General features: G+C 45.5%; 1 protein-coding gene across 1 annotated transcript in view; it reads left to right on the top strand.

Annotated features, from left to right (window-relative positions):
• SORCS3 (sortilin related VPS10 domain containing receptor 3) overlaps nucleotides 1-24,186 on the top strand; it is a 417,809-nt gene that overhangs the window by 270,984 nt on the left and 122,639 nt on the right. The window contains exon 6 of the mRNA XM_072130504.1: nucleotides 12,206-12,270. Within this exon, the coding sequence (XP_071986605.1) occupies nucleotides 12,206-12,270 (65 nt within the window). The remainder of the gene's footprint in view (nucleotides 1-12,205; nucleotides 12,271-24,186) is intronic.

Raw genomic sequence — 24,186 nt, 5'->3', positions numbered from 1 at the left:
CTGAAGGATTATCTGTAGGAATGAGATTTTCTGAAGAATCGGTATATAGAAGGCAATCTGCACTTGGCTCTTATAGCAGATACAGAATTGTAAATGACTGCAGCCCCCCGAGCACTTGTAGGAGGCCGGATCTAATGAATAGTAATCTCGCTCGGACTGGAAAACTTGACTTGATGTATGGGGGCTTTAGGCGGAGTTGACACTAAGATCTATACGTGACGGCTGTGTAAGCCAGCGCAGTGTCTTCAGTGGGATCAGCACCTACCGGGCCACAATCTGCTAATGAATGGATTGTAACACTGGGAAATGGGATTTCTTGTGTCAGCAAATTACTTACTGCGTGTTTACAGTGCGTCGACTAGATAGATTTTTACTTTACGGGAAGTGAAGCTATTGACCCTTACAAGAAGACCACGTGCGCAGAGCCATCTATATGAGTTTTTATTTATTGTTAAATAAGGAGGTAGGTGTTTAAAGGGAAACTGACACATTGTAAGTGCAGGCAGCATGTTATAGAGCAGGAAGAGTTGAGTAGATGGTGCATACTGTAGGGTCCTATCTGCAAGCCGCATGTTATAGAGCAGGAGGAGCTGAGCAGATTTTACTCTGTGTCCTATATGCAGGCAGCATGTTATAGAGCAGGAGGAGCTGAAAATATTTGTACATAGTGTCCTATCTGCAGGCAGCATGTTATAGAGGCGCTGAAAAGATTGTACATAGTGTCCTATCTGCAGGCAGCATGTTATAGAGCAGGAGGAGCTGAGCAGATTGTACATAGTGTCCTACCTGAAGGCAGCATGTTATAGAACAGGAGGCGCTGAAAAGATTGTACATAGTGTCCTATCTGTAGGTAGCAGGTTATAGAGCAGGAGGAGCTGAGCAGATTGTACATAGTGTCCTATCTGTAGGTAGCATGTAATAGAGCAGGGGGCGCTTAACAGATTGTACACAGTGTCCTATCTTCAGGCAGTGCGTTATAGAGCGGGAAGAGCTGAGAAAATTGTACACAGTGTCCTATCTGCAGGCAGCACTTTGTAGAACAGGAAAATCAGAATAGATTGCACACAGTGTCCTATCTGCAGGCAGCATGTTATAGAGCAGGGGGCGCTGAGCAGATTGTACATAGTGTCCTATCTGCAGGCAGCATGTTATAGAGCAGGAGGAGCTGAACAAATGGTATATAGTGTCTTATCTGCAAGCAGTTTGTTATAGAGCAAGAGATGCTGAGCAGATTGTACATAGTGTCCTATCTGCAGGTAGCAGGTTATAGAGCAGAAAATCAGAACAGATTGTACATAGTGTGCTATCTGCTGGCATGTTATAAAGTAGGAGTGGCTGAGCAGATTGTACATACTGTCCTATTTGCAGGCAGTATGTTATAGAGCAGGAGGAGCTGAACAGATGGTATATAGTGTCTTATTTGCAGAAAATTGATATGTTGCAAGTGTTTAGAAATAATTTTGATTTTGTTTTTCTTCTGTCCATACTTCCTGTGAAGCTCATTCATGATAAAAGTCTTGTGCACAGTGTGTTGCTATATATCAGCTCCGCTCCGGGGATCTCCTGGGACCATTCAATATTTAATAATCTTATATTATAGAGATTTCTTTGCCTCATTATGGGGTTTGTGCTTTAGTTATGGTCATATGTCAAAAACCTACAAGTCTGACCCCCGCTGACCCATGGCGCTTCTAGAAGCCCCTGAAACAGTGGGAGCAATGATGGAAAGTGAGTTGTTGGCACATTGTAAGGCAGTCATCTGCTGATTATGTTCCTGTGCTCATGTACATAACATTATTATTCATGTGTGAAGGACAAGGTCTCCAGCCGCATCCGCAAACATCACTATGACAGATTTTCATGGGTCACATTATGACATGATAGGGTTATGAGTATCCTGTTCTTCAATGCTCACAGTCAACTATGAAGACTGAGAGAGAATGATGAGAGTTGTAGTTTTGCAACATCTGGAGAGTCGTAGATTGGAGACTACTTCCCCAGTTCATGGTGGAGCTCCAGAATTATTCTGAAGAGCAGACTTTAGATTGTTGCTCATGTAGATGACCATGGACAGAGAGCTTCAGGACTTTAAGGTCTTCTCTTGGTTATTTCTCCCATATAGGTATCAGATAGAGTAGGACAACCTCTTCTGCCCACCATGACACTACCCAACCACAGCAGAAGGAGTTCTGTAACAAAAACATCTGGAACTTTGTGTCCTCTTCTCCACCAACAACAAGTCCCTTATAAGACACAAGGGCAACATAAGTCTGATCACAATTCGGTGATAGTGGAAGTGATGAAGTAGGTCCCATCAGGTCCTTCTAGGATTAAATAGGATGCAGAGGAAGCTGAAGCACCTTGGCTGGAATGACTAAGGAGAACAAAAGACTGTATAGGAGGACATTGGTATTACAAAGACCACCAGGGGTCTCCCAGCTATGACACTTAATCTGTGGATAAACTACAACTCCCATCATGGCCGATAAACACATACTGGGAGTTGAAGTTTGACAAAACCTGTATAGACTGGGGCCATAGATCCTGCTTCTGTGAATCCCTTTCATTTCTATGTCTTCATCATTATCTTTGCCACCCAGACAACTGGTCGTTGAAGTAGAGATGAGCAAATTTCCTAAATCCCATTTCATTGAATCTCCTATCAGGTTCAATTCAGTCCAAATAAATGTGATCCGCATTGAAAGTGTCTTAATAACCTGGAAATTTGTTCTCAGTGTCCTAATCCTTGCTACCAAAGACCGTGATTGAGGACTTCATTGGGTGAAGAAGACTCTTTTCCAGAGTCATGTCGCTGAATCTCACAGGAACAGTGAAACGTTTGACCTCCAGATTTAGGAAGAGTGCCAGGATCAAAGATAGGTGGATCACGTTTCTACCCCAATAGGTCTTCAAAGATCGGCAACATTTCAAAGTTATAGAAGGTCTGAGACAAGTTGGTAAGGACAGAGTACAAGGACCTCAGATACTAGGGTCAGGACCTTTTACCACTGACCATGTCTGGGGACCTTTGGGAGGTAGGTGGACAGTTTCCTAGAGTTATCCAGGTGAGCCATCTGAGGGCTAATAAAAATGAGATGGCTGTAAAAAAGTTCCAAAACCCCAAATTGGGAAACTAGAACCTGATACCAGCAGTGGAGATGACCCACTGAATTTCTCATAGTGGACTGTAGGCCTCACTTTGGTGAAGTTTCAGTAATCTGTTTGGGAAGTCCAAAATTTGGACTCAATTTTAGGGCTGCTGCTCATCATTATGCTGGTTTTCTTCCATGTTTTGTTGGCGTACAGAATGTGGGGCATTTATCAATTTTGGAGCAGGATCCATGTTTGGTGGACATATGTAGCCTGGGATGTTTGATTGTGGCATTAAGGGGTTAATGAATTGGCGCAGGAACCGAAAAGCTTTAGAACTGTCTCCACATTCATGGTGGAGAAATAGAACTCCATAGTGTGCGCCAAAAACAGTGTCGGGGAAAATAGAAATGTGCCCGGATTTCAAAGCTGCGCCCAAAAAAAGAGAAGGAGTCAGTGTCAGACAAATATTGTGGCAACGACACTTCATAAATAAGGCAAAACAGACGCAACAAGGGAAGAAAGAAAAAAAAACCTCCAGTTGTCTGGCAGAAAGTCAATAATAAGTGCCCCCCGATGTGTCTATAGCCTGGGCCACCGCACTCTCCAGGCTCATAGCCGGCATCGGATCCGGTGGTCGGGGATTATCTGGACTTTCGGCTTAGCTCCTGTCTGGGCGCCGCACACCTCGCTCTGCCTTATTCCTGCTGACATTTGTGTTCGTGAGAACGTCGCTGGCGGGGAGTGAAACGGGAGGTGCAGTCTCTTGGTGTGGGCTCTGACCAGAAGGAAATGACAAATTCTCTCAGATTGTTTCCATCTCAAGTCATTACGGCGAGATGGAAGACGCTCCTGTAATTACGTTTTCAACAACAATTCAGGACGATGAAGGAGCAAAATAAATTCTCCTCCGAGTAAACAATAGTTTGTGGGGGGAGGGAGTGATATGACTCTCCTGTCCATCACTACTGTAATGGTAATGGAATATTTATTAAAAAATGTATCAAAATGCATGAGCGTAACTCTAATACAGGCAGTCCCCAGGTTAGGTACAAGATGTTGGTTTGTTCAATTTTTTTTTGTCTTTGTGACATTTGGATTTTAAAAATTTTAGCACCAATTCTACTCTTTCAGGTAGGCAGCCCTAGACTGGTTCCACCCACATGACAGTACAGACCTTCATTAGAATAGGGTGCTAAAAACTAACAACCTTAATATCTCAGGAATGGTGGGGGCTGGATAAAAAATTCCAAATGTTCTGGAATCAGTGGGTTGATGCCTAAGAGCTGGAAGAGGTGGTGAAAGATCTGTATTACAAACTTCTATTGTATCCAAATGGAGACCAAATGCCACTTATATATCTAGAGGGTATGGTTGGACTGGCCTTTATTTTCACTCTTCTGCCAATGCCTTTTTCTTTTATCATTCCCACTAGATGGCGGTATTGGGTGTGTGCAGCTACCAGACTAAGTGGCTCTCAATGTTGCCCCATTTAATGGGCCAGTATTATGAGAGGCAACTTCCATCTGGTCTCCGGGACTTCTGGTCCAGTCAGCCATCTGGTGTAATGGGTATTATTATGAAAATATAGACCATACAGCCAGGGGGGGGGGGAATTATGTTCAACAGTGTCCCTACACATCATTCACTTTCCCCAGCCTTATCTACATAACATAATTAAAGGGAACCTGTCACCACACTTTTACAAATACAGCTAGTGACAGATTCCTATAGAGCCCTACCAACTAACTGGCACCCTTCTTTTAGCTAAAAATAGTTTCCTTCACATCCCCATAAAATCAACTTTGTTATCTTACCTGGCATTGTAGGGGGTGTGTCCTGCTAGGCTGCCACTCCCATCTACTCCTTCCCATGCATTGTGTCCTTAGTATACAGCAGTTCATGTCATGTGACCTGGGTGATGTCATTTAAAGTCCCATTCCCTTACATTTGCAATGTCTACCCCATGTATTTATCTGATCACATGAAATCCCATTATGGCTCCATGGATTTACTCCTCTCCATGCCTCCATGTAGACATACTGTGATTTCATGTGATCAGTTACATACATGGGGGACATTTTTCAAATGTAAATGGGTAAAGGACCTTAGAAGACATCGCCTTCATCACAGGACATAAATATAACACAAGGCACTGTGTAAAGACCTCTATCAGTAAATAGAGATCTATATGTCTGTAGTTGAATATTGGAAGACAGTCAAGTACAAGGAGAGCAGTGATTTGAAGAGACACTGATCTGTCAGTCAAAATACGTGCAGGTGGTTCACTGGCAGCCTGGGAGAGGAGAAGAGTTAAACCCAGAAGATAAGAATCAAGAAGGCTATTTTGCATATAAAAAAATAGGTGTAATTAAGATACAGTGGGGGTCATTTACTAAGGGCCCGAATCGCTATATTTCGTCGGGTTTCCCGAAAATTACCGGTTTGAGGCGAATTGCCCTGGGTTTTTGGCGCATGCGATCGGATTGTGGCGCAACTGGGCCGGCATGCACGCGACGGAAATCGGGGGGGGGGGGGGGAGGGATCATCCGTCGGAAAACCAGACGGGTTCGGAAAACCCCCGGAATTTAAAAAAAAATGTGTCGCTTGATACACGCTTACCTACACCCAACATAGGACGGTGAACTCCGGCGGACTTCAGCACAGCAGCGACATCGGGTGCACTAGCTTAGTGGATCGCCGGAAGACCCGAATCCTCGACGGAGAACGCACTGCTGGATCGCGGCAGGACCGGGTAAGTAAATGAGCCCCAATGTCTCACTGGCAGCTAATTTAAGGTGACATGGGGAGGACTTTACCAGGAGGCATTGTTGGTTTGGAGGGGTAAAATTCTGGTGACAGGTCTTCTTTAAGTTAGAAAGACAAGTTAAAGAGTGTCATTTACTCTGTGGGTGGAGCAAGTAACTGTCACTCCTGCAGACCTGGTGGCACGCACAGCCTTCTTAGTGTCCCCTCCACTTTTTTTAGGGACACAAAAAAAATACAACTTATCCAACCAATATACTAGTCATGGATTTATGGTCCAACTCATCCCAAGGCCAAATGCATATCTGTGATTGGGGCAGTGAGGTGAACGCGTACCTAGGTCTCCGCTTGCCCTAGCGGCTTCGAAAACTGAGATATAAAGAACTCTCTGTGGGAGCATAGGAAGTGGGTGATGTCCGGTCTCAACAAAATCCAGAGATTCATCTGGATCTGATGAGACCAGAACCCTGATACTTTGACTCCCCATTGAGAAGCTAGAACTCCAAAGTCCTGGATCTGATCCAAGGTGGGATGTTCTCTAAAGCCACCTGGGAAGTGTCAAGAGGTGTGACTCCTAATATGAGCACATCGCCCCTTCTGCCCATTGTCTTTAGCCTGAGGAAATTATTTACCATCACATCAAGATCAGGAAGGATCTTTCCCCAGTTAGTCCAGAACTGACCCAGTCAATTGTTTATATTCCACTTGTACTCTGTAAACTCTGTGTGTATACATAATATTTATCTGTTGTGTGTACTGTTTTGTCTAGTGTGCCCTTTAGGCAATTAAATATACAATTTAGTTGTTCTTTTATCTGGATCTGTGAATCCCCACATCTGTGCCTCGGTTATATACATGATACTTTGAGGTTGACTTTCTGCCCCAATATAATCCCTTTACGGACCGGGCTTATATTAAACGAGCAGTTGGTGGCAGCCTAATGTACTGATAAGTCTCTGTTTCTGATACTGTCTCTGGACTGATAAGTCTCTGTTTCTGATACTGTCTCTATACTGATAAGTCTCTGTTTCTGATACTGTCTCTATACTGATAAGTCTCTGTTTCTGATACTGTCTCTGTACTGATAAGTCTCTGTTTCTGATACTGTCTCTGTACTGATAAGTCTCTGTTTCTGATACTGTCTCTGTACTGATAAGTCTCTGTTTCTGATACTGTCTCTGTACTGATAAGTCTCTGTTTCTGATACTGTCTCTATAGTGATAAGTCTTTGTTTCTGTTACTGTCTCTGTACTGATAAACCTCTGTTTCTGATACTGTCTCTGTACTGATAAGTCTTTGTTTCTGTTACTGTCTCTGTACTGATAAGTCTCTGTTTCTGATACTGTCTCTGTACTGATAAGTCTCTGTTTCTGATACTGTCTCTGTACTGATAAGTCTCTTCTCACTTCCTGCTTCTCCCAGAACCCGTGCGTTCAGGGAGGGTCTATAAAAAAGAATAATTAATTGACCTTGCGTACCCTTCAAGGCGTTAACTTTTTTTCTTTTTTTTCAATTGAAAAAACAGTAGAGGGGCTTTTTTTTTACAGGATGGGCTGTAGATTATATAGATTTTATTTTTTATGTTGTTCTATGTTTTACTACAATGAATAAATACCTTCCAAATGACTTATTTACTTTAATCTTTTTTCTTCTTTGGGTGTTATTTTTCCTGTGTTTTAATGAAATTGCATGAGGACTTGTTTTTTGTGGGACGAACTCTTATTTATTTTTTTAGTTTTCATTTCACTTTTATGAAACGTTTTTGCAACTCAGCTTCATTTTCATCAATGGAACTGAGCTGCAGTACCATACACAGCCTGTGGAGAGGAGTGGCACTCTTCTGGAACAAAGCAGCCTTGTTTTTCTAGTCCTTGCCAACCCCTTTAAATTGTCATTTAGATGTGTAATATTCTCTGGCTTCATCCTCTGACGTTCGGTGATCCCGGGTACACAGAGAACATCCTGCAGCCTTGTGTTGTATCTGAGCCACTAATTGGATTATATATGTTTACACGTCTTATAATTATTACTGCGCGGAGTATTAATATTTCATCTCCTCGACTCAGGTTGCAGTTTATTAAACAATGGAGAGCGTCGCCTGCACGGGCCGGAGCTGCGTGTCCTGCATGTAATACGAAGAATTTCATTATATCATCTCTCTAATAGACCGCCTGCCTTCCTTTCTGGTCGTGCTCAATACCACTGATTGCTGTCAATGATCATAAACACACAAACAAACCTGTGCAGCCCTGATACTTCTCACAGCTGAGGATGTGTTACACTTGTATCTACTCTAGAAAATTCTTTGTTAATGTAACATATATTAACTTGATCCTTTCAATGGCTTTTGTTGAGTTAGGTGTCACATTAAAGGGGTTGCTTTATGAATAACACAGTATAGGGAATACATTTGTCCTCTGCAGAATGGGGAACCACAAGCACCCCCTTACCTGCATAAAATATTAGGGCTATAAGCCACTTCAGAATCCCTGCTTTCATTGACTACTATGAGTATATATCTTAGTCATATTATTCAAAACAGTGCCCCTTTTGTCTATGGACATGTCTGGTATTGCAACTCATTAATGTTTAACGCCTTTTGTCATCAAGTTGCAACTTGTATCCAGTCTAAGCTACTTTTATTGAAAAAGCATCTCTCCGATCTGTTGGTTGCACCAAGTTTTGTAGCTTAACCCCGTTTTCTAAAACTATGCTTCTCCAACCCATGGATTTTATCAAATATTTGCAATTTAGTCCAATTTTGTTCATTATTGTTCATATGTAGTGTCTTAGGGCAATTCTGCTTAAGAGCTGCAATACCTGACACATCCTGTGGTCACAAGGGGCGCTGTTCTGAATAAAAGAAGCCTTTTAACCCCCATACAACCCTTTAAAAATGAGAGATATAGGATTCCTTGTCCTCATTGACATGAATTTCCCTGTCCCTGACTCTAATGGACACGTCAAGCAGGACACGGGTTACCCGAGGACATGCGTCACATGTTATTCGCATCATTGCAGAGTATTAGTGAGACCCCCCCACTCCGGATTCCTGCCGGTGATGGCGGTTGTGTATTTTTTAGTGTTTTGCCTTTAGAAAAAAACATGAATTATTTATTTTTTTGTCAGGAGACAAGTCGGAGCGCTCCCGGAATATTCCCCTGACTCCATCTCTGCGGGGCACAAGCGTAAACTAGTGTGAAATACAATGTATCTGGCGATTGTCCCTAAAGACGCCGCTCCCCATGGGGTGAGGATGGGGGACGGGATGGCTGGTTATACGGCAACCGCCCCGCGGACAAGGAACGGGGACAGTGACTGCCCCCGGTGTTGTCAGTTCTCCAAACTTCAAGAACACTTACTACCCAGAGACAAACAAGCTACAGGGAGATAAAGATATCTGGCAGCCAGGAAATATCAAGGTCAGAGCCGCCCGACCGCCATCCCGGGTAATAGGATTCACAGTCACATTGAGTTATGCGGAAGGATAATCCGTGCCGCGGCGGAAGACTCGGATACTAGCGTCCTGCAGGAGGAGAGGGGACATGGGGGAAATGTATGGGATACGTATGACCAGTGGTGGGCCCCGATGCAAACTCTATCCCAGTGGCCCGAATATAATGTATGGTATATTTACTAGTCCTCTCACTAGGAAAATGACCTTGTGGGCCCCCTAAACCTCTTGGGCCCGGTTACAACAGCACCATTGGCACCACCTCCAGTTACGCCTCTGCATATGACACAAAAGAAGCCAATGCCAGACTAGATATAATCTCATTTATAACCCCACCCATGGGCGTAACTACAGTTGTAGCAGCTGCTATGAGGCCCGCAGTGTCAAGGGGGCCCTGGCATCCAACCTGATACACTAAAGAACAGAGGGTGTGCATATTTTCTGAGGGGGGTAAGAGGCCCCCAATTCAGAAATATGCTATGGGGCCCGCCTCTCCTAGTTACGCCCCTGACCCTGGCCCCCTGTACAAGTTTAGGATGAAGGCTATAAGACCATGCAGCAGGAGCTCTCCCCCACATACAGCAGTGTTTAGCAAGTTCTCTTATGTCCAGGGATTCCTTACTTGTTACAATTACTGATATGTATTTAGGATCCCAATACTAGTGATGCACAACCTACATAAACATGTGAGAGACAACCATACAAAATATAAATACAAAAGTATCCATTGCTTTATTATTTACATTAAAAAGTGACAATTAGAAAATATCCAAGAAGTATCTAAAGGGAGGAATCTGCACAATCGGGCTGATTTACTAAGGGTCGTGGATCTTTCCGTCTTTTAGCATGGGATTTGCTTGGCATGGACAGGTTATTAACAGGGGTTTGCGCTGGGATTGTGTTGCACGCGATCAGATTTTGGCGCGGCTGCACTGGCTTTCATGTGACAGAAATCGTTGGGTGAGCCATCAGACGATCCAACTGATTCGGACTGAGCGCAGGATATAATTTTCAAATTGTGTCGCAAGACAATGCACTTACATGCACCAGGAAGTTACAGGATGTAACTCAGGATCAGTACAGGATAAGTAATGTCATGTATGTACACAGTGACTGCACCAGCAGCAGAATAGTGAGTGCAGCTCTGGAGTATAATACAGGATGTAACTCAGGATCAGTACAGGATAAGTAATGTCATGTATGTACACAGTGACTGCACCAGCAGCAGAATAGTGAGTGCAGCTCTGGAGTATAATACAGGATGTAACTCAGGATCAGTACAGGATAAGTAATGTCATGTATGTACACAGTGACTGCACCAGCAGCAGAATAGTGAGTGCAGCTCTGGGGTATAATACAGGATGTAACTCAGAATCAGTACAGGATAAGTAATGTCATGTGTGTACACAGTGACTGCACCAGCAGAATAGTGAGTGCAGCTCTGGAGTATATTACAGGATGTAACTCAGGGTCAGTACAGGATAAGTAATGTCATGTATGTACACAGTGACTGCACCAGCAGCAGAATAGTGAGTGCAGCTCTGGAGTATAATACAGGATGTAACTCAGGATCAGTACAGGATAAGTAATGTCATGTATGTACACAGTGACTGCACCAGCAGAATAGTCAGTGCAGCTCTGGAGTATAATACAGGATGTAACTCAGGACCAGTACAGGATAAGTAATGTCATGTATGTACACAGTGACTGCACCAGCAGCAGAATAGTGAGTGCAGCTCTGGAGTATAATACAGGATGTAACTCAGGGTCAGTACAGGATAAGTAATGTCATGTATGTACACAGTGACTGCACCAGTAGCAGAGCAGTGAGTGCAGCTCTGGAGTATAATACAGGATGTAACTCAGGATCAGTACAGGATAAGTAATGTCATGTATGTACACAGTGACTGCACCACCAGTAGAATAGTGAGTGCAGCTCTGGGGTATAATACAGGATGTAACTCAGGATCAGTACAGGATAAGTAATGTCATGTATGTACACGTTGGGACACATTTACTTACCCATCTCGTCGTGATCCCCGCTGTGCGTTGTCCGACGAGGATTCAGATCTTCCACGATTAACATAGCTTGTGTGCCCGATTTCCTGCATGTGTCGCTTCCCCCGCACAGGTCCGCCGAAGTTCACCTTCTTCTTCCTGGTGCATATAAGTGCTGATCTTTCAACACAATCTCGTTTTTAAATTCCCCGGTTTGTCCTAATCAGTCTGGTTGTCCGACGTCCACGCCCCCCGCATGCAATTTGTGTCGCATGCAAGCCGGTGCCGAGGCGCCACAATCTAATCGCGTGCGACAATTCAGGTCAAAACTGTAAAAAGTAGGGAAACCCGACGAAAATGCGCTGTTCGGACCCTTACTACATGTGCCCCAATGACTGCACCAGCTCCAGCAGAATAGTGAGTGCAGCTCTGGAGTATATTGTAATATAAATTCTAGATACATTCTACAATCCAACGTGTGAATATATTTTAGCTTCTTTCTCATCACATGCACAATTACTTTGGTACATAACATATGCACTTTTCTTGTAACTGCTATTCTTCCTTTGTGTTAGTGTTTACTATGATACTCGTATTCCAAGCATGAAAAATCGAATATTTTGACTATTAAAATCTGTGACAGTCACCGGTGTCCAGTGCTTTCCTGTGACTACACTTGGGGTAGGGGGGGGGGGGGGGGCTCCCTGTATCCTAATCACAGAGCCGGCGGCTCCTGGAATAATAATTCCCCCTACACATGTGTATTATCAGGTATTTCTGCCCCATTGGCCAAGCTATTACCATACAATGCAGTTTAATAATGCCGCTATCTCCCGGCACCTGAGCTGAATGGATCTCATTGTGTCGTCTCTTCTTCTCTCGCTTTCATTCCCTTAGGTCGGTAATGGGCTTAGATAAGGAAGCTGACCTTGTGCACATGGAGGCGCGGACAGCGGATGGACGTGAGTACCGCCTGATGAAACCCAATGCAAATTGTCGCTTTTACAATGAAAAATCATGAGCTGTTTAATACCTGAAATTTACATTTTAATTGAGCGGCACAAGGTCTGTGTCTGACAGCAGATCCGCACGTGTAACATGTAAACCCCCCCTTCGCCTGCATGGGCTCAGACTAATGCTGTGCATGTGACTGCAATGATACTGGAAGTACAAGCAAGCGCCCACAGGTATGTAGAATAGGGAACCTACCTTTACCAAGAACTAGAAAGGGAACCTGTCAGCAGCTGTGACCATACAAACTGCAGCCAATGTCAGGTATTGCCCCGGAGAGATGTGTAATCAGACCTCTGTGTATGTTGTTAGTAGCAGCGGAGCAGAGGGGAGGGTCTTTGCTAGAGAGCAAAGTGCACAGCAGTGTGAGGAACCAGCTTTATTGTATTTGGGGAAGCTACAGTCCCGGAATATAAATAGTGAGTGCAGCTCTGGATGTATCTCTCCTGGTGACTTTGGAAATGATATTACTCCTTCCTTTCTATCTCTATGGTAATTTGCTGTGTTGTTTACCCGCTGCTGCACTCACCTGAGCGCGCTGTAAGTCACCATGTAAAGCTCGTCCCCCCGCGTCAGACTTTCCTTTGGCTTTTCCTTATTTACATATCGGATTTTCCATCTTGTTTGTGAAGCGCGCTTACTCCTCTAGAATATATTTCTTTAAATATTTGCTTGGTTTTCAGCTAAACCTCCAGAGTTCTCCGGTCCATTGGTGCGGAAAGGCTTAGAGTCAGCTCCGAGAAAAGCCAACAATTGGAGAACATACATCTGTGTGTGAATACTGAGCGGAGCCTGACAACAAGCACAGACGTAGCCGTGTACGACCTATATGATACACGTGGGCTTGTGTTTGCCAGGATGTGGTGTTTCAGGATTTTTTTTTTTGCTTTACAAAGAAGTCACGTAAGATGTTTTCCAAGGTCTAGAATGTTATCCAAAGAGGAGATGAGGGCTGATTTAATGGAAATTAGTTAAATACCACTGGTTACACCCAAAAAATCCCACATAAACATTACTCCCATACAGTGGCCCCTAGTAGAGACAATCAAAGTCCAAATAATGCCGCCATATAATACTCCATGTTACAGGCACATAACAGCCCTGCCGTGTAGCTCCTCTTCTAATCATAAATGAAATTAGGATGGGGCAGTAGATGTTGACCAGATCCAGGAGGACCCATAGATCATGACCAGGACTAGAAGGACCAGTTGTTCACTATGTGATGTGAAAGGAACCGTTGGGACCAGTAGATCACCACAAGATCCAGAAAAAGTAGTTGTTCATAACAGTGCTATTAGCACCAGTAGATCATCTCCAGATTCTGAAAGACTAGTAGATCATGGCCAGGTCCAGAAGGACTCATAATCAGACCAAAAAGGAAAGAAGGTCATCGTGAGATTCCTGAGGATCAGTCGATCAAGGCCAGATCCAGAAAGACCGATTCAGCAGGACCACATCATCATTAATAAATTAGGATTTCCAATACTTCATGACTAGATCCAGAAACATCAACAGTTTAAAAGGTAGAAGGGCCATAAGATCATGAAGAGATCCAGAAGGAGCAGTAGATTAGACCTTGAAGAACCCGTAGAACTTAATGTAATCTGGAAAAAATTTGTAGCTCATGCTCAGAGCTAGAAGGAGCAGTAGATCATAATGAGATCGAGAAGGATCAGTAGAGTTTGCAGATCTATTAGGATCAGTAGTACAAAGGTACAACCATATCCAGAAGTACCAGAAGATTATGATGAGATACACATGGACCAGTAGATTGTGATTAGACATTGAATGACCAGTAGAACTTGGTGAGATGCAGAAGACTCTGTATCCCATGTTCAGACCTAGAAGGACATCTATAATGACCAGTAGATCATGACCATATATGACAAAGTAGATCATGACCAGATCTGGAAGGACGGGTTGATCATATACATATCAGAAACGGCCAATAGATCCTGAGCAGATTCCCAGGCACCAGTAGATCATGAATAGACGGAACAGTAGAATATCATGGATGTAAGAGTGATCAATGCCGCATATTCCTGGTGAGATGCCCCCTACTCTTCGTGTCACCCCACCCCTGGCGCAGCATGAACCCCAGCCTTGCCTCCAGATACATCCTTCCTCACATTCCTCCTTCCGGAATCCGTGTAAACATTGTGTCTCCTGTAATGATTCGTCTTTCATGTTCCACAATTTCACCCGACACAAAAGTCGACGTTTTGCTTCTTATCTACAACAAAAGTTTTACCACCCAAAGGATTAATTAGGTGCGAAGCGTCATGTGACGGCCGCAGCAATTACCGCACATTAAAGCAAATAATCCCTAATTAACGGAGACCGGATTAGAATAATTTCCTTTCTGGCGCTTTTCATAGTTTATGGATGTATGAAATAACTATGTCTCCTCCACGGACGCGTTCTCTGCCGAAGGTTCTGGATATTGGATGCGGGGGATTCAGTAACTTTTCATAAAGAGACTGTATCACACATGATAATCTTAGATACAGAGGCCTGGCGCATTGTATCACTAGGGATGTCTAGGGGTAGATATCGGGGCCTGACCTTTTTGGCTACACAGTCAGTATCACGCATGTTTCCCGTAGATACACAACTCATCTAAACATATCAAACATAAAAGAGATAGGTATCTCAGCAAGCAGTACCACACATGGTCAAACAGATGGTATCACACATGATAGGATTAGATACACAGCTCAGCAGTCAGTATCACACATGGTAGGATTAGATACACAGCTCAGCAGACAGTATCACACATGATAGGATAAGATACACAGCTCAGCAGTCAGTATCACACATGATAGGATTAGATACACAGCTCAGCAGACAGTATCACACATGATGGGATTAGATACACAGCTCAGCAGACAGTATCACACATGATAGGATTAGATACACAGCACAGCAGACAGTATCACACATGATAGGATAAGATACACAGCTCAGCAGTCAGTATCACACATGATAGGATTAGATACACAGCTCAGCAGTCAGTATCACACATGGTAGGATTAGATACACAGCTCAGCAGACAGTATCACACATGATAGGATTAGATACACAGCTCAGCAGACAGTATCACACATGATAGGATTAGATACACAGCTCAGCAAACAGTATCACACATGATAGGATTAGATACACACCTCAGCAGACAGTATCACACAGGATAGGATTGGATACACAGCTCAGCAGACAGTATCACACATGGTAGGATTAGATACACAGCTCAGCAGTCAGTATCACACATGGTAGGACTAGATACACAGCTCAGCAGAGAGTATCACACATGATAGGATTAGATACACAGCTCAGAAGACTGTATCACACATGGTAGGATTAGATACACAGCTCAGCAGACAGTATCTCGTCTGATAGAATTAGATACACAGCTTAAAAGACAGACAGTATCACACAGGGAGGAATAGATACATATCTTAAAAGACAGTATCACATATGATAGGATTAGATACACAGCTCAGCAGACAGTATCACATATGATAGGATTAGATACACAGCTCAGCAGACAGTATTGCATAGGATAGGATTGGATACACAGCTTGGCAGACAGTATCGCACATGATAGGATTAGATACACAGTTTAAAAGACTGTATCACATATCATGGGATTAGATACACAGCTCAGCAGACAGTATCACACATGATAGTATTAGATACACATCTTAAAAGACAGATAGTATCACACAGGGAGGATTAGATACATAGCTCAAAAGACAGTATTACATATGATAGGATTAGATACACCACTCAGCAGGCAGTATCGCATAGGTTAGGATTGGATACACAGGTCAGCAGAAGGTATCGCACATGATAGGGTTAGATACGCAGCTTCACAGACTGTATCACACAGGGGAGGGATAGATACACAGCTCAGCAGACAGTATCACACAGGATTAGATACACAGCTCATTAGGGGGTGTCATACATGAAAAGACTAGATATAGCAGCTCAAATGACATTAACACACATACTTGACTTAGATACATCGCTGAGTAGATGGTATCACACACCATAGAGGTAGAAATGGAATCTGCCTAAATACACTTCACACCAGATCACATCACACATAGTAGGCTTAGATACAGTAGCTGTGGAGACTGTGCCACATATACTAAGCTAAGATGCAGCAAGAATTAGATTCAGTATCACTATCCAACAGAAATGCATTAGATAACAGATGTTCCAGGGTTCAGCCCCCCACCCCCATTACATCTGCCATATAATACCCCCCAATCTCCCTCCTATTACACCTGCTATATAATAAGTCCCCTCCCTCCCATTACACCTGCAGTATAATAAGCCCCCTCCCTCCCATTACACCTGCAGAATAATAAGCCCCCTCCCTCCCGTTACACCTGCAGTATAATAAGCCCCCTCCCTCCCATTACACCTGCAGCATAATAAGCCCCATCCCTCCCGTTACACCTGCAGTATAATAAGCCCCCTCCCTCCCATTACACCTGCAGAATAATAAGCCCCCTCCCTCCCGTTACACCTGCAGTATAATAAGCCCCCTCCCTCCCATTACACCTGCAGTATAATAAGCCCCCTCCCTCCCATTACACCTGCAGTATAATAAGCCCCCTCCCTCCCATTACACCTGCAGTATAATAAGCCCCCTCCCTCCCATTACATCTGCCATATAAAACCCCCCAATCTCCCTCCTATTACACCTTCTGTATAATAAGCCCCCTCCCTCCCATTACACCTGCAGTATAATAAGCCCCCTCCCTCCCATTACACCTGCAGTATAATAAGTCCCCTCCCTCCCATTACACCTGCAGTATAATAAGCCCCCTCCCTCCCATTAGATCTGCAGTATAATAAGCCCCCTCCCTCCCGTTACACCTGCAGTATAATAAGCCCCCTCCCTCCCATTACACCTGCAGTATAATAAGCCCCCTCCCTCCCATTACACCTGCAGTATAATAAGCCCCCTCCCTCCCATTACACCTGCAGTATAATAAGCCCCCTCCCTCCCATTACATCTGCCATATAAAACCCCCCAATCTCCCTCCTATTACACCTTCTGTATAATAAGCCCCCTCCCTCCCATTACACCTGCAGTATAATAAGCCCCCTCCCTCCCATTACACCTGCAGTATAATAAGTCCCCTCCCTCCCATTACACCTGCAGTATAATAAGCCCCCTCCCTCCCATTAGATCTGCAGTATAATAAGCCCCCTCCCTCCCATTACACCTGCAGTATAATAAGTCCCCTCCCTCCCATTACACCTGCAGTATAATAAGCCCCCTCCCTCCCGTTACACCTGGAGTATAATAAGCCCCCTCCCTCCCGTTACACCTGGAGTATAATAAGCCCCCTCCCTCCCATTACACCTGCAGTATAATACGCCCCCTCCCTCCCATTACACCTGCAGTATAATAAGCCCCCTCCCTCCCATTACACCTGCAGTATAATACGCCCCCTCCCTCCCATTACACCTGCAGTATAATAAGCCCCCTCCCTCCCATTACACGTGCTGTATAATAAGCCCCCTCCCTCCCATTACATCTGCAGAATAATAAGCCCCCTCCCATTACATCTTCAGTATAATAAGCCCCCTCCCTCCCATTACATCTGCAGAATAATAAGCCCCCTCCCATTACACCTGCAGTTTAATAAGCCCCCTCCCTCCCTTTACACCTGCAGTATAATAAGCCCCCTCCCTCCCATTACACCTGCAGTATAATAAGCCCCCTCCCTCCCATTACACCTGCAGTATAATAAGCCCCCTCCCTCCCATTACACCTGCAGTATAATAAGCCCCCTCCCTCCCATTACACCTGCAGAATAATAAGCCCCCTCCCTCCCGTTACACCTGCAGTATAATAAGCCCCCTCCCTCCCATTACACCTGCAGAATAATAAGCCCCCTCCCTCCCGTTACACCTGGAGTATAATAAGCCCCCTCCCTCCCATTACACCTGCAGTATAATACGCCCCCTCCCTCCCATTACACCTGCAGTATAATAAGCCCCCTCCCTCCCATTACACCTGCAGTATAATAAGCCCCCTCCCTCCCATTACATCTGCCATATAATACCCCCCAATCTCCCTCCTATTACACCTTCTGTAAAATAAGCCCCCTCCCTCCCATTACACCTGCAGTATAATAAGCCCCCTCCCTCCCATTACACCTGCAGTATAATAAGCCCCCTCCCTCCCATTACACCTGCAGAATAATAAGCCCCCTCCCTCCCGTTACACCTGGAGTATAATAAGCCCCCTCCCTCCCGTTACACCTGGAGTATAATAAGCCCCCTCCCTCCCATTACATCTGCAGTATAATACGCCCCCTCCCTCCCATTACACCTGCAGTATAATAAGCCCCCTCCCTCCCATTACACCTGCAGTATAATAAGCCCCCTCCCTCCCATTACACCTGCAGTATAATAAGCCCCCTCCCTCCCATTACATCTGCAGAATAATAAGCCCCCTCCCATTACACCTGCAGTATAATAAGCCCCCTCCCTCCCTTTACACCTGCAGTATAATAAGCCCCCTCCCTCCCATTACACCTGCAGTATAATAAGCCCCCTCCCTCCCATTACACCTGCAGTATAATACGCCCCCTCTCTCCCATTACACCTGCAGTATAATAAGCCCCCTCCCTCCCATTACACCTGCAGTATAATAAGCCCCCTCCCTCCCATTACATCTGCAGAATAATAAGCCCCCTCCCATTACACCTGCAGTATAATTAGCCCCCTCCCTCCCATTACACCTGCAGAATAATAAGCCCCCTCCCATTACACCTGCAGTATAATAAGCCCCATCCCTCCCATTACATCTGCAGTATAATAAGCCCCCTCCCATTACACCTGCAGTATAATAAGCCCCCTCCCTCCCATTACACCTGCAGAATAATAAGCTCCCTCCCTCCCATTACACCTGCAGTATAATAAGCCCCCTCCCTCCCATTACACCTGCAGTATAATAAGCCCCCTCCCTCCCTTTACACCTGCAGTATAATAAGCCCCCTCCCTCCCATTACATCTGCAGTATAATAAGCCCCCTCCCTCCCATTACACCTGCAGTATAATAAGCCCCCTCCCTTTACACCTGCTGTATAATAAGCCCCCTCCCTCCCATTACATCTGCAGAATAATAAGGCCCCTCCCTCCCATTAGACCTGCAGTATAATAAGCCCCCTCCCATTACACCTGCAGTATAATAAGCCCCCTCCCTCCATTACACCTGCAGTATAATAAGCCCCCTCCCATTACACCTGCAGTATAATAAGCCCCCTCCCTCCCATTACACCTGCAGTTTAATACGCCCCCTCCCATTACACCTGCAGTATAATAAGCCCCCTCCCTCCCTTTACACCTGCAGTATAATAAGCCCCCTCCCATTACACCTGCAGTATAATAAGCCCCCTCCCTCCCTTTACACCTGCAGTTTCATAGGCCCCCTCCCATTACACCTGCAGTATAATAAGCCCCCTCCCTCCCTTTACACCTGCAGTATAATAAGCCCCCTCCCTCCCATTACACCTGCAATATAATAAGCCCCCTCCCTCCCATTACACCTGCAATATAATAAGCCCCATCCCATTACACCTGCAGTATAATACACCCCCTCCCATTACACCTGCAGTATAATACGCCCCCTCCCATTACACCTGCAGTATAATAAGCCCCCTCCCTCCCATTACACCTGCAGTATAATAAGCCCCCTCCCTCCCATTACACCTGCAGTTTAATAAGCCCCCTCCCATTACATTGTAGTATAATAAGCCCCCCCTCCCATTACACCTGCAGTATAATACGCCCCCTACCATTACACCTGCAGTATGATACGCCCCCTCCCATTACACCTGCAGTATAATAAGCCCCCTCCCTCCCATTACACCTGCAGTATAATAAGCCCCCTCCCTCCCATTACACCTGCAGTATAATAAGCCCCCTCCCTCCCATTACACCTGCAGTATAATAAGCCCCCTCCCATTACATTGTAGTATAATACGCCCCCTCCCATTACACCTGCAGTATAATACGCCCCCTCCCATTACACCTGCAGTATAATACGCCCCCTCCCATTACACCTGCAGTATAATAAGCCCCCTCCCTCCCATTACACCTGCAGTATAATAAGCCCCATCCCTCCCTTTACACCTGCAGTATAATAAGCCCCCTCCCTCCCATTACACCTGCAGTATAATAAGCCCCCTCCCATTACACCTGCAGTATAATAAGCCCCCTCCCTCCCTTTACACCTGCAGTATAATAAGCCCCCTCCCTCCCATTACACCTCCAGTATAATAAGCCCCCTCCCTCCCATTACACCTGCAGTTTAATACGCCCCCTCCCATTACACCTGCAGTATAATAAGCCCCCTCCCATTACACCTGCAGTATAATAAGCCCCCTCCCTCCCTTTACACCTGCAGTATAATAAGCCCCCTCCCTCCCTTTACACCTGCAGTATAATAAGCCCCCTCCCATTACACTTGCAGTATAATAAGCCCCCTCCCATTACATCTGCAGTATAATAAGCCCCCTCCCTCCCTTTACACCTGCAGTATAATAAGCCCCCTCCCATTACACTTGCAGTATAATAAGCCCCCTCCCATTACATCTGCAGTATAATAAGCCCCCTCCCTCCCTTTACACCTGCAGTATAATAAGCCCCCTCCCTCCCATTACACCTGCAGTATAATAAGCCCCCTCCCATTACACCTGCAGTATAATAAGCCCCCTCCCTCCCTTTACACCTGCAGTATAATACGCCCCCTCCCTCCCATTACACCTGCAGTATAATAAGCCCCCTCTCATTACACCTGCAGTATAATAAGCCCCCTCCCATTACACCTGCAGTATAATAAACCCCCTCCCTCCCTTTACACCTGCAGCATAATAAGCTCCCTCTCATTACACCTGCAGTATAATAAGCCCCCTCCCTCCCTTTACACCTGCAGCATAATAAGCCCCCTCCCATTACACCTGCAGTATAGTAAGCCCCCTCCATTTACACCTGCAGTATAATAAGCCCCCTCCCATTACACCTGCAGTATAATAAGCCCCCTCCCTCCCTTTACACCTGCAGTTTCATAAGCCCCCTCCCATTACACCTGCAGTATAATAAGCCCCCTCCCTCCCTTTACACCTGCAGTATAATAAGCCCCCTCCCATTACACCTGCAGTATAATAAGCCCCCTCCCTCCCTTTACACCTGCAGTATAATAAGCCCCCTCCCTCCCATTACACCTGCAATATAATAAGCCCCCTCCCTCCCATTGCACCTGCAATATAATAAGCCCCCTCCCTCCCATTACACCTGCAGTATAATAAGCCCCCTCCCTCCCATTACACCTGCAATATAATAAGCCCCATCCCATTACACCTGCAGTATAATAAGCCCCCTCCCTCCCATTACACCTGCAGTATAATAAGCCCCTCCCTCCCATTACACCTGCAGTTTAATAAGCCCCCTCCCATTACTTTGTAGTATAATAAGCCCCCCCCTCCCTTTACACCTGCAGTATAATAAGCCCCCTCTCATTACACCTGCAGTATAATAAGCCCCCTCCCTCCCATTACACCTGCAGTATAATAAGCCCCCTCTCATTACACCTGCAGTATAATAAGCCCCCTCCCTCCCTTTACACCTGCAGTATAATAAGCCCCCTCCCTCCCTTTACACCTGCAGTATCATAAGCCCCCTCCCATTACACCTGCAGTATAATAAGCCCCCTCCCTCCCATTACACCTGCAGTATAATAAGCCCCCTCCCTCCCATTACACCTGCAGTATAATAAGCCCCCTCCCTCCCTTTACACCTGCAGTATAATAAGCCCCCTCTCATTACACCTGCAGTATAATAAGCCCCCTCCTATTACATCTTTAGTATAATAAGCCCCCTCCTATTACATCTGCAGAATAATAAGCCCCCTCCCTCCCATTACATCTGCAGTATAATAAGCCGCCTCCCTCCCATTACATCTTCAGTATAAGCCCCCTCCCATTACATCTGCAGTATAATAAGCCCCCTCCCTCCCATTACACCTGCAGTATAATAAGCCCCCTCCCTCCCATTACATCTGCAGTATAAGCCCCCTCCCTCCCATTAGATCTGCAGTATAATAAGCCCCCTCCCTCCTATTACATCTTCAGTATAACAAGCCCCCTCCCTCCTATTACATCTTCAGTATAATAAGCCCCCCCCCCCTCCTATTACATCTTCAGTATAATAAGCCCCCTCCTATTACATCTTCAGAATAATAAGCCCCCTCCCATTACATCTTCAGTATAATAAGCCCCCTCCCATTACATCTGCAGTATAATAAGCCCCCTCCCTCCCATTACATCTTCAGTATAATAACCCCCCTCCCTCCCATTACACCTGCAGTATAATAAGCCCCCTCCCTCCCATTACACCTGCAGTATAATAAGCCCCCTCCCTCCCATTACACCTGCAGTATAATAAGCCCCCTTCCTCCCATTACATCTTCAGTATAATAAGCCCCCTCCCTCCCATTACATCTTCAGTATAATAAGCCCCCTCCCTCCCATTACACCTGCAGTATAATAAGCCCCCTCCCTCCCTTTACACCTGCAGTATCATAGGCCCCCTCCCATTACACCTGCAGTATAATAAGCCCCCTCCCTCCCTTTACACCTGCAGTATAATAAGCCCCCTCCCTCCCATTACACCTGCAATATAATAAGCCCCCTCCCTCCCATTACACCTGCAGTATAATAAGCCCCCTCCCTCCCATTACACCTGCAATATAATAAGCCCCATCCCATTACACCTGCAGTATAATACGCCCCCTCCCATTACACCTGCAGTATAATAAGCCCTCTCCCTCCCATTACACCTGCAGTATAATAAGCCCCCTCCCTCCCATTACACCTGCAGTTTAATAAGCCCCCTCCCATTACATTGTAGTATAATAAGCCCCCCCTCCCATTACACCTGCAGTATAATACGCCCCCTCCCATTACACCTGCAGTATAATACGCCCCCTCCCATTACACCTGCAGTATAATAAGCCCCCTCCCTCCCATTACACCTGCAGTATAATAAGCCCCATCCCTCCCTTTACACCTGCAGTATAATAAGCCCCCTCCCTCCCATTACACCTGCAGTATAATAAGCCCCCTCCCATTACACCTGCAGTATAATAAGCCCCCTCCCTTTACACCTGCAGTATAATACGCCCCCTCCCTTCCATTACACCTGCAGTATAATAAGCCCCCTCTCATTACACCTGCAGTATAATAAGCCCCCTCCCTCCCATTACACCTGCAGTATAATAAGCCCCCTCCCTCCCATTACACCTGCAGTTTAATACGCCCCCTCCCATTACACCTGCAGTATAATAAGCCCCCTCTCATTACACCTGCAGTATAATAAGCCCCCTCCCATTACACCTGCAGTATAATAAGCCCCCTCCCTCCCTTTACACCTGCAGTATAATACGCCCCCTCCCTCCCATTACACCTGCAGTATAATAAGCCCCCTCTCATTACACCTGCAGTATAATAAGCCCCCTCCCTCCCTTTACACCTGCAGCATAATAAGCCCCCTCCCATTACACCTGCAGTATAATAAGCCCCCTCCCTCCCATTACACCTGCAGTTTAATACGCCCCCTCCCATTACACCTGCAGTATAATAAGCCCCCTCCCTCCCTTTACATCTGCAGTATAATAAGCCCCCTCCTATTACCCCTGCAGTATAATAAGCCCCCTCCCATTACACCTGCAGTATAATAAGCCCCCTCCCTCCCATTACACCTGCAGTTTAATACGCCCCCTCCCATTACACCTGCAGTATAATAAGCCCCCTCCCTCCCATTACACCTGCAGTTTAATA

The sequence above is a fragment of the Engystomops pustulosus genome, chromosome 11 (assembly GCF_040894005.1).
Source record: "Engystomops pustulosus chromosome 11, aEngPut4.maternal, whole genome shotgun sequence".
Taxonomy (NCBI): domain Eukaryota; kingdom Metazoa; phylum Chordata; class Amphibia; order Anura; family Leptodactylidae; genus Engystomops; species Engystomops pustulosus.
Note: the sequence above shows the minus strand (reverse complement) of the source record. Positions and strands in the feature narration are given on the sequence as shown.